The 12,149-nt window shown below is 42.6% G+C and overlaps 1 protein-coding gene across 1 annotated transcript in view; it reads left to right on the top strand.

Annotated features, from left to right (window-relative positions):
- FAM13A (family with sequence similarity 13 member A) overlaps positions 1 to 12,149 on the top strand; it is a 164,732-nt gene that overhangs the window by 123,066 nt on the left and 29,517 nt on the right. The window contains 5 exon segments of the mRNA XM_081924863.1: positions 2,009 to 2,065; positions 3,069 to 3,248; positions 6,176 to 6,362; positions 9,123 to 9,199; positions 10,070 to 10,112. Coding sequence (XP_081780989.1) covers positions 2,009 to 2,065; positions 3,069 to 3,248; positions 6,176 to 6,362; positions 9,123 to 9,199; positions 10,070 to 10,112 — 544 coding nt within the window.

The raw sequence follows: 12,149 nt of genomic DNA, 5'->3' as shown, positions 1-12,149 counted from the left end.
ATTTTTTTACAATGTGTGTCTACCAGTTACGGTTTTAGTCTTGTCTTAAATGTTTTTGTGCTTTTAAGTGTTTTTAATAATGTATGCAAATGCCTTTGTCTCAAGGTATTTACACACATTATTAAAAATGTGCTGTTGTTTAGGATGCAGTGAATTAATGATGGTGGTAGTAGTAGTTGTAATGCTGCAGAAAATTTTCCAGTTTCTCCCAATACAAATCACCCTAAGCAAATAGGGTGTATAGGAAAACTTACCACAAAACACACCAGTGCTCCTGCTACATTGGCACATGATAAGAAGCAGTGCAAGGAGACTGAATCTGTGTTAGGAATGAAGGAGTTGCCATTCACCTAGTTCAGCCTTCATGGGCAGAAAGGCATTTCTGTGAAACTTGCAAGGCAAGCATAAGGGCAGCAGCTCTCTCCTGCTGTTTACCCCTAGCGCCTGGTATACTGCTTCCATACATGGAGGGTCTCTCAGCTGCTTGAAGCCACGGCTCAACAGGTGCATTGATTACACAATCACAGGTGCCTTCTGTGCAAAGCAGGAAGGCAAGGGAGGCCATGCCTGTAAACAAATGGTGGGCGCGTGTTTCATCCCAATTACATAGTTTGCCAATTGATCTCCCCATTATGCACTGTGCAATACAGTCTTACCTTGGTTCTCAAACGGAATCCATTCCGGGGAAAGAAAAAAACCAGAATCCGTTCCGGAAGTCCGTTCAACTTCCGAAAACATTCAAAAACCAAAGCACGGCTTACAGTTCCTGCACTCAATCGGAAGCCCCATCGGACGTTCGGGTTCCAAAGAACGTTCGCAAACCAGAACACTCACTTCCGGGTTTGCAGCATTCGGGAGCCAAAACGTTTGAGAACTAAGCTGTTTGGAAACTAAGGTATGGCTGTATTCACAAGAAGAACACACAGCAAATGCATCTGCCATCGCAAATCTGCTAAGCTGCTTTAAGTTAAATGTATGTTCTTTTTAAAAAGCCAGTCTGCTTCTTTTTATGTTGATCATTTTTGAGAGTTGCATATTGTGTTATAAGCTGTGTGTTAAATCTGTGAGAGGCTCTGAAATTAGTTTGCGCGTTGTTTCTAACCTACTCTTATCACGGCAGATTGGTCAGAAATAGTGGCTGAATCATTGCTGCTTAGGAGTTTGCAGTCTGAGAGTTGATTTGCATTTACATGTTCCATGATTTGATTAATGAAATTCCAAGTGTAACTTGCACTTATGAGTTGTCACCACAGGTGTATGATGTCTCTAGTAATACCTAGGATTGATGAATTGACAGGTAAAATTGGGGGGGTGGGAATTAAGTATCTAAGATGACACATCTTTTTGAAGTCAAAAGAACCAGGACAATGATGAAATGGTTTTGTAGCAAACAGGATTTCTTTTGTCAAAATAACTTTCTTCTCCCAAATATACTGTGTAGCCTTGAGATGCTCTGAATTTTAAAGAACTGGTTTTTGTTTTGTTTTATCAGTTTTATCTTATCGTTCAGATTATTCATATGATGCATTTCATTTTTTAAAAAGAACAACGTTCTTGGGGGGGGGGAACTTACTTTAAATAAAACAGTGTAAGTTCAAATGCACAGCTGACAATAACAGACTATAAAACTGGAAGAACCTGGCAACTAAGAACCTTATAAAACTGGAAGAACCTGGCAACTAAGCATACACTTCTCTTTCTTCGCGCGATAATAAGGCATCTTTGCAAATAATTTGCCAAATGTTACTGGTCCACAATTTGTTGTAAAGAAAATTATGATACCTTTCACTGAAGTCAGGTCACTCATTCATCTGACATCAAGTGAACAGAAATCAAGTTATATTCATGCACGCATGAAACTGGCCCGAGGTGTGTTTATATTTTGGGAGGCCTTTTTAATTCATTAAACAGGTCATTCAGAATTCAAGCAAAGCTCTGGGGTTCTCTAAGCAGCTTTTCTTAATGTTCTTTGTGACTTACATATAACTTTTGAATTCCTTTCATGCAGTGCTCACGTGTCACAAGTCAGCAGCAGCACCAGCAGCAGCCTCCCTCCTACTGGAGAGTAAGTGTCTGCTTCTATGTCTTCTTTGGTTTTGAATTGTGCTTGTTATATGTGTGCGCATGTGTGTTGTTGACTCTGCAAACGCTCAAGGAAAGTATCCTTGATAAAGTTTGCTAGCTCAGAACAAGGCTGTTGTCCTGTAGATATGGCCATCTGTCATAGATGCTTTAGTTGACATCCTTACATTGGTAGGGGCCGGACTGGATGTTCCTCAGGATCCCTTCCAACGCTACGATTCCGTGATTCTATATAGTTTGAGACACTTTGATTAGAACATTTTGTGGGTCTTCCTGTGCTTTGGAAGAATTTTGTGCAAGGTTGGGCAGTGTGGTCTACTGATGGACCAGTAATAAATTTCTGGTGGACTACCTAGTGCCTGCTAGGTTGCAAGGCTTCTGATAAAGAATTCCAGACCAAATGTAATGTACAGTGGTACCTCGGGTTAAGTACTTAATTCGTTCCAGAGGTCCGTTCTTAACCTGAAACTGTTCTTAATCTGAAGCACCACTTTAGCTAATGGGGCCTCCTGCTGCCGTGGCGCCGCTGGAGCACGATTTCTATTCTCATCCTGAAGCAAAGTTCTTAACCTGAAGCACTATTTCTGGGTTAGCAGAGTCTGTAACCTGAAGCGTATGTAACCCGAGGTACCACTGTATTCCTATCCCTCAGTTTAGGGTAAAATCAATCCAGCAGGATGCTGCTTGTGTTCTTGAGCAAGGCTGGATTCTTAGGGTCACTTAAAACAATGTATATATGCCTTAGCTGTTACAGAAATCTCAAATATGCACCCTTGCTTGTACATAGTGTTTGTAGTGTTTGCTACTTCAACGGAGTTTGCTGCCTCATATCCCTTCAGGCTATGCCCTGGATTGCAGTAGCAGAATTTTTCCTTCTAAGTTCTGCTAGAAGAGGTTCTACACGTGAGATTTTACCCTCGTTTTTGTAGCTCCATCATTCTTAACATTCCTTTGCTTTCTTGCATATTTGTTTGTTGGTTTTACAGATACTTAGAAAAGACAATCCGGTCAGCAGTCGAGCAACATCTTTTTGACGTTCATGGATCCGGCGGTCAAAGCTCTGAAGAATCCGAGTCGGGAACATCATCCACATCGTCAAACGTGTCTGCCCGGCAGCGACGGAGGCATCATAAAGAACAGGATGAAGCCCGAAGGAACAGAGATATGTACGATTGCAAGTTCTGCCTCTCTATGTGTTCAGCCTGAAATCTGTAGTGTGTACTAGTACACAGTATTGGTTTAGATGGGTCAGGGAACTGCCTTGATAGAGAGCAGCTTCAAAGAGCATTAAAAGTGATGCTCTGCCTTGTTGCTGTCACAGTGCTCAGCTGATGGAAACATTTCCACCCCCCTCCCTTTACGTTTCTGGGAGAAATGTATCATCAATTTCCGCAAATAAAAAATTAATGGAAAACCACCACCACCAAAATGTTTCCTCTTATAAAGGTGAACCCAAAATGTAAGCCCTCTTGCAAAACAGGAGTGTTTCCCAATCCCAAGAGTGTCTCAATGATTCTCCCTGTACTAGTAGCCATGCTGAGATGCTTCTCAAGTAAGTAGGTCAGAGATGGGCTAGTGTACAGGCGTACGTGTTTAGCAGCATATAGCACTGCGGTTGGGTGTCGTCCCCCCACAACCTCTGTGCAGCCTTCCTATTGAATTGCAGATCTGCCTTTTTGCGTGTCTTCCAGCCTCTCAAGTCCTTTCATTTGCATACAAGAGCCCCGGCACACCAACCGAATATAAACTTATGAAGGAAACCTTAGCTGAGCGGCATCTGAAAATTGATCCATTTATAGCATGGCCTTTTTTTATTAAAAAAAAAAAAAAATCAATTGTGGTGAACTGTAAAAAGCCAGAATTTCTGCAGAGCTTATTCTTTTGGTTTTGTGAACTCTCCGCAAGATTGACCACAGACCTTAAGCAGAACGTGTGAAGTGGTACCACGTTGAGATGTTCAGGTTTAGAATGTCGGGTAGTAAACTAGAAGCCCTGCTTGGTGGTACCTGGAATCAGTATCAAGAAATACATTGATGAAAAACCTCTGCACAAATTGGGCATGATAGATTCCCAGATAAACTTCTATCCTTTCTGTTCAGCAACAACATACCAACCTAGTTTACACGACACCATAAGCCAAGACCATGTGAATATGCAGGCTCCCAGAGAGAAGGATAGAGAGATTGATTGAACTCCTTGCTCGCTTCTTCAGAGCCAGCCATCATTCAGTCTAGGCTGATGTGCTAACACTGCAGACATCAAGCTGCGTCCTGGTGAGCCCCAAAAAGGATTGGCAGGGAGAAAAAAGAGCCATGCAGAGTTCTCCTAATCCCTTAGCTGTGGGGATTGTTGCGTCTGCTACGTCAGGCCCAATGTAGACATTGGTCCAGTTCACATGTAATGTTAAACCACTAGGAAAACTATCATGATGTCCTCCAGAGGGGGATGGACTCCTGTCAGCCCCAGCCAGCAAGACTAGTGGTCACAGATGATGGGAGCTGTCATCCACAATAACTGGAGGCCGCCATATTGGCTGCTCTTCTTCCTAACCATGGTTTAGCATTGCATGTGACTGTGGCCACTAGGTCACGTTGCCAGTGATCGCAGATAATGTTAAACCTGGTGGGAAACCTGGACAAGGACAGAAGGGGAAAATGTGAGCCTTCATCTTTCAGCTCAGTTGGTTAAGAGCGTGGTGCTGATAATGCCAAGGTTGCAGGTTTGATTCCCATATGGGACAGCTGCTTATCCCTGCAGTGCAGGGGGTTGGACTAGATGATCCTCAGGGTCCCTTCCAACTCTACAGTTCTCCGATTCTTCTCTCATCCCTGCCTAAAAGAAGAAGTCTACGTTAGGGTGTTTTCTTTGGCCTTTCTTCTGCTGTGTCTTCTGGTCAAACGTGAGACTGAAGCAACGTGGTTATACTTACTTCTTGAACATGCATACAGTTCGGCAGAAACACCTGCTGGGCTGTCTGTGTTCCAAGTCTGCTTTCCCATTTGCGGAAAACTAATGCACTTTTAATTGCTAATAGGCACGAAACATTTTGTCCTATGAAATAACTGACAGGCATAGAATTGGTCCAGCTTACCTACCTCTTTTTTATTGGAGGGCGGAGGTCCCAGCAATTAAAAACCAAGAGGATTTGCGGCTAAGTTTTTAATGAATATTGTAGTTGAATTGCATGTTTAATGTGTGGATATATATTGCATCTGATTATGTAATAGATTATGTTTCAAAGTAATAATCCGTACAAATTGGAAACAGGCTTGTGAAGGAAATTCCAATAAAACAAATCCCATGTTTTTTGCTTTACAGAAAATTATGGTAAAATAATGCAAATCTGGGTACCCGGTGTACAGTTATTTGAATAGAGCAATTTAAAAAAAGTGGGGGAGATGGGAGCTTCTCCAAATTCTGAAGTTTTATTTTCCATCCATTCCTCTTAGTCAAGGTGGTCTGTACCAGAACATTAAAGAAATTAATATGGGCCGGCATGTAGTGTGTTTGTTGCAATGGATTTCACTTTCATTGGCAATTATAGGGCAGACTTGTTTGCCCTTCTCATTGATCTACCCCAGGGAAGTTTACAAATTTTACTATTAATTTATTATTATTTATTTTTACTGTTCGTATTTTCGTGTATATCTTACTCTCTGGAGCTCAAGTAAGTTTCCCAGGGTCAGATCTGCTTAGCTTCAGGTGGGTTCCTATGCCATGTCCCTTCAAACCCATCCTCTGGAGCCACTAGATGTAGACTTGTCACTACCTACGGGTAAATGTCATTTAGTGAAGACTTGGGAAACCTATAAACAAGCCTAGAGTGCAGAGATTTTTCCAGAGCTGTGCAAATTCAGGGCAACACCTTGGTGTGCTTTCATGAACACTCTGAGTCAGATTGGTCTTTTAAAAAATGATTTTTATTGATAATTTCCAAGTATACATTTCCATCATTAAATATCCACCATTGTAGTCATACATATTCATTGACTTCCCTCCTTCCCCTTCCTTGGGTCTTTAAATTTTCCTGTAATACCTAACAATTTTTAGAAAATCTGAAGCAGATTGGTAACCCTGCAATGTCTTTCTGCAGGGAGGTGATCAATAAGGAGAATATTCCTTCTGGATTTGGCAGCATTGAAGAGTGTATGCTGACTGCTCAAGAAGTAGAAAAACTGCAAGAGGCCAGCTCCGGATATATTGGAGAAAGGAGTAAACCAAAGCGACAGAAATCCAGCACCAAACTTTCTGAGCTTAATGACAACCAGGACAGTCCTCTGGTAAGCAGAGCTGTTAACGTCACTCCTGCTGTTTCCCTCTTTCTTATGAAATGGCTGCAAACTTTGAATTGTTATTGAGCCCTTGCTATTCTGGATAATGGGTGGAGGAAGAGGAAAGGAGGAGTGCAGGCAGCTGAGGAAGCAACTTGGGTGCATGGTTGAAGGTAATAATAATAATTTTATTAATTATACACTGCCCATCTGGCTGTGTTTCCCAGGTGTGGCCAACCAGCCCCTGAAATGTTAGGGGAAGGCCACAGTGCTAAAGCATCTGCTTTGCATTCAGAAAGTCCCAAGTTTATCCCTGGCCCCTCCCCAAGCAGGGCTCCTGTCTGAAATCCCAGAGAGCTGTTGCCTGTCAGTGTAGAAGATACATAGCTAAATGGACAAGTGGTCCAGCATAAGGCAGACTCTTGCGCTTCTATTCATAAGGCCATACCACTCACAAAGAGGTTTTTTATCTTGGCATGTGAATGAGTCCATTGTTTTGACTACCCCAGACACCATAACTTCAGATCCTTTTGAGTTGGAAACATGATAAATATAGGTATCTGTGACATTTGATTCAAGAATACTATTGATTGCCTCGGCATACGTTGGCAAATAGCAGGCGTCGGAGAAGAGGCTGGAGGGTGATCGCAAGGCAGGGTTATTAAGCTCTTTGCGGCTTGTTGCTTCTCTGCCACGGCTTGCTAGAAAATCCCTCTTTGACCTTTGCAGTGGAAGGTGGCTGTCCATAGTGACAAGGTGTGAACATTGCCAACACAAGACTGGCTCCTCTGTCTGCAGATTCAGGCATCAGCTGTACCCTATATCCTATAGAAACCAAACTTTTCCATCAATGGATATACAAATAGGCAGTGTAATGTGTGGAAGCCCACCAATTTTTGAATGCTTGATATGTTGTAGTTTTGGAGTTAAGGCAAACTTTTTCCTCTGGTTCTCTTCGGCTACATTGCCAAAACCCTCACTTATACAGCAGGGATTTGCACAAGGTGTTCTGCGACTGTTCAGATCTTGAAATCCTCCTTATTTTTTAAGCAAATGTATACATACATTCCAGTTGCCTTTCTTATGCCTTTGGATAAATGAGCAAACAAAGGCAAGGCAATGAATGGTTTTAGGGCTGCCAAACTGGAATTGGGGAATCATAGAATCATAGAGTTGGAAGAGACCACAAGGGCCATCGAGTCCAACCCCCTGCCAAGCAGGAAACACCATCAGAGCACTCCTGACATATGGTTGTCAAGCCTCTGCTTAAAGACCTCCAAAGAAGGAGACTCCACCACACTCCTTGGCAGCAAATTCCACCGTCAAACAGCTCTTACTGTCAGGAAGTTCTTCCTAATGTTTAGGTGGAAGTTTGGAACCATTGCTCCGTGTCCGCTTCTCTGGAGCAGCAGAAAACAACCTTTCTCCCTCCTCTATGTGACATCCTTTTATATATTTGAACATGGCGAGCTTAAAAAGAAATTGTTTTCTTACATTTGTAGCTTCTGCCATGAAACCTGTGATGGCGTTCATGTGGTTCCCAGGTGGTCACTCATTCAGGCACCAACCAGACCCAAAAACGCTTAGCTTCAGCAAGTTACGGCATGTGCCTTTGATCCATGCCCTAAAATCATGTAGCTTGCAACTATTTCAGATGTGACCCCTGATTATTTCAAAGGAAAGACTTGTTTACTCACCTGGTGCAAAGGGTTTGGGTCTTCCTAGACTGGTCTTGTATTGCAGGTGTCTTCTGCAACATGTTCTTTGCATAATAATATTGCATCGGTGCTTGGTTTATTCTGTTTTAGTTTGTTATGAGATTCTTCCCTGATGCTACCACATTATTGCTGTCCAGAGGGGGAATAGCACAATGAAAGAGTGGGTTGCGGGGAGAAATAAACCAGAATGGGATTTCAGCAGCAAGTTACAGGGTATGCACGGATTGGAATCAAGCAGGTGTGTGATCACCCCAAAACATCTGCAGGTGCAAAGAGTGTTGAAAGCAAGAACATGTGTGACTGCCCCGATAGCATCATGAGGACAAATTAACAGAAAAGGGTGTCTGGAGGTGTCTCCAGAAAGGGACATGGGAACGAAAAAGAGGGGGATGCAATAGTACTTATACAATCAAAGAGACAACCAAGTCAGGGTGCTTGTGAGAGGTATGGAATGAGTGGCTAGTTCTTGCAAGGAAGAAAAAAAAAGTGGGGTGAGAATGACCCAGAAATGGGGGCACTGTGGGGAGACAGTAGTCCAGTTTGAAAGATCACAGCTTGGTTTATTAAGACAACACACAACAAGAAGCCTTTGCACCCAGTTCAAATGAAACAGGAAACTGGGGGTTAATTAGGAGATTTCCTGGCTTAATTGAGGCTCACAGCAAAGGGAGGAGCCAAGGGGCTGCATATGGAAGCAAAAGGTCTCTGTGTATCTTACCTTAACAGGTTGAGATGTGATGGTTTGAATGTGGCCTGTTTGTTGTAGTGAGACCTGTGCAGAAGGGACTGTTTGGAAAGGTGAAGTATCATGAGTGAAGACTGTGGCTTTGTAGTCATAAAGAGCTATTTATATCTGATTTCATCGTTTGCTTTCCCATTAATTGCACCTCTCAAACCTTCCCATGGAAGAACCTTCATAGTCATCTGCACTTTGCTACTTATATCATAGAGTTGTGTGTGCTAAGGTCATTATTGCATGAAAGATGCTTTCAGCTACCACTTTAAAAATGGATGATTCATAGCAGTTTTCTTAATATTTGATGTTTTACAGGCAATGGAAACTTTTGGTTCCTTGAGACCAGTGGACAAAACAGGACCAGATGACATGGAAGTGTTTTCTGAAGACAGGTAACTTGCTTGGAAATTACTCTGGCCCAAGATTTCAGTGAATCCCAACACTAGAGAATCTCCTTATACTTTGAAACTAGTTGCACACAACCACTTTGAGAGCCCTGTAGTTCATCTTTTCTTGAACATAGAGATTTTAAAATTGCCTGCAGAATTCTGCAGCATTTTATGGATTTGAACTTGCCTTTATTAAGCATTACCTTGCTGGTTGATCATTCATATTTTCCATTCAGGTCTCTAAAGAGTAGATGACTTGGTTTTGTACGTTTTAAAGTGGATGACTTAGTTTTTAAAGTACTGAACCTTAAAATATTTTCAGTCATCCTTTTAAATGTGTAGCAATAGTGGTAATGGTCATTGGACTCATTCACACATTGCACAAAACCATAGTTAAAAAAAACCTATGGTTTAATGTGAATGAACAGCATGCTGGCGCATACCGCTGTGAAGTACTTGCTCTGCTCCTTCTCTGATCCTGCTGCTCTTGAGTAGCCAGGAAACAAGCTAGAGTCTTATCTTCTTTAGTTATCCAAATCTAGGCTCGTGGTTTGTTTTTCCCAAGCAAACCTTGAGCAATAAGCCAGGAACAAACCTTCATTACCAACCGTGGGGATTTTTAGGAGTACAGCAAGGCACAAGCCCAGGCTTGGACAACACATCAAATGAGTCTCTGGCTAGTTTTGTCCACAGCACAACGGGAATTGGAGAAAAGCAAAGTGATCATGCTGCTCATCCACATTTAAACTATGGCTTGTTTTTAATTATAGTTTAATGTGAAATGTGAACAAGGCCATTGTTTAAAATGCTGAGCTTGTTGCTAGCTTTCGTTATGATACACTTTTGAGCCAAACTATTTCTTCTCTTTTGCAGCAAAGACAATGAAAGTGACAGCGACTTGTTAAGGCATCCTCAGGTTAGTGTATTTATTTGTTGTGACGTATTTGATCCTTTGGTCAAAAAAACCAAAACGCAGCTCTTGGTTAGTGAAGAAGGAGCTTTAACCATGAATCCCAGTTTGGATTACTTGCTGATGAAACTTCTGTATGAAATTGCTTATCCTGTCTCCTTGGCTCACTACTTTACATATTGCTGTTTTTGTAAAATTGCAGCTTAAAATGTTGTAAGCTGCCCTGAGAGTGGTGCTCTTGCACCAGAAGGGCAGAATATATATGCTTAAGTAAACATAATGTGTTGTTAGGTCCTTAAGTCAGCTATTGGCAGTGGTGAGGTTTGCAACACAGACTTGGTGCTTTACAAATGCTTCATTTCTTTGCCACTCTACTCGGTTAGGAAAGTTAGCATCCTGGTTTGTTGTGGAGTTTCATAAAGCACCTTGTCAGACGCTCCACGTGACCCATTAGCTCACGGTGGTGTGAGAGCAATTTGTGTTCCTTGCTTCGCTTCTATGAAGTGGATGTTTTTTCCTATATGTTCCCCCTCCCCTAATCCTGGAGGATTTTGCCCTCCCCTCCTTAATACTTTCTTCCCCAGAATTGAAAATCTGTTCCTTCCCTTTGGGGTTTAGGGATTAAGAGAGGGCAGCCGCACGTTCACGAGAACTCTTTGTTCCCTGTCGGTTCCGTTTCGCCTTTCTTATTGTGATCGCTCCTTTCTTGTAGGCTAGTATTTCTGCCTAGAAAGCAAGGGGACATGGGTGGTTTTTTAATAGGGTTAGTAAAGTTTCGTCCTTGTTCAAGGAAAATTGCACGTTCGGTTCAGTGTAAGGAGGAAGAGAATAACAGCTGGATGTTCCCAGCGCTTAAAGAGAATGAAAAAGCATTCGGTGCTGACATAACCCATATTCTGTGCCTGGCATAAATTATGCAAATTAGCTTGAATTGTTCTACATAACTTTACAAGCCCATGGAGAGGGGCAGGGAATCAAGCAGAGTTCTGCAGATCTGCCCTCTAGTCCCTGCAGGATCTTCTCTGGGTTTAGTCATTTTGCCAGGCTCACTTTTGTAGTCTAAGGATGAGATGCTTCACTTTTTTTAAAAAAAGAATATGCTGATATTTTCAGAAAGCTAGATTTTGTAGGTGGAATTCAGAACCATTCTAAGGAGATTGTCACCCATTTCACTGACATGCTGAATTCTATTTATTCTCCCAATCCTCCGGAATGGCTTGGCATCAAAGTATTATAGAGTTGGAAGGGACCCTGAGGATCATCTAGTCCAACCCCCTACAATGCAGGGATAAGCAGCTGTCCCTTTGGGAATCAAACCTGCAATCTTGGCATTATCAGCACCACACTCTAACCAGCTGAGCTGAAATATGCAGGCTCACATTATCCCTTCTGTTCTTGTCCAGTTTTCCCACGCTGCCTCTATCCAGGTTTAACATTGTCTGCAACCATGGGCAACATGAGCTAGTGGCCACAGTCACATGCAATGCTAAACCATGGTTAAGAAGAAGAGCAGCCAATATGGCAGCCTCTAGTTATTGTGGACGACAGCTCCCATCCTTTGTGACCACTAGTCTTTCTGGCTGGGGCTGCAACCTTGGCGTTCTCGGCACCATGCTCTAACTATTCAAGGAGGGTTGTTGGGGTTTTTTTTTAGCAAAAGTGTCTGCGCTGACTTCCACTAGCAGAACACCATCAGTTGAATCTGGCCCCCTGGCTTGTATTCAACTAAGCCCTACCTAGAGTAGACCCACTGAAATGTCTATTCGCTTCAGTGGCCCTACTCTAAGAAGGAGTAGGATTGAATACCAGTCTGTGCTTCAGCAGAATTGTGGTTTTCCCGTCATTGTTGTTTAGTCGTTTAGTCGTGTCCGACTCTTTGTGACCCCATGGACCAGAGCACACCAGGAACTCCTGTCTTCCACTGCCTCCTGCAGTTTGGTCAAACTCATGCTGGTAGCTTCGAGAACACTGTCCAACCATCTCGTCCTCTGTCGTCCCCTTCTCCTTGTGCCCTCCATCTTTCCCAACATCAGGGTCTTTTCC

The sequence above is a fragment of the Podarcis melisellensis genome (assembly GCF_964234715.1).
Source record: "Podarcis melisellensis genome assembly, chromosome: 9".
NCBI classification, from domain to species: Eukaryota; Metazoa; Chordata; class Lepidosauria; order Squamata; family Lacertidae; genus Podarcis; species Podarcis melisellensis.
The sequence above is the reverse complement of the archived record's forward strand: the minus strand, read 5'-3'. Positions and strand labels throughout refer to the sequence as shown.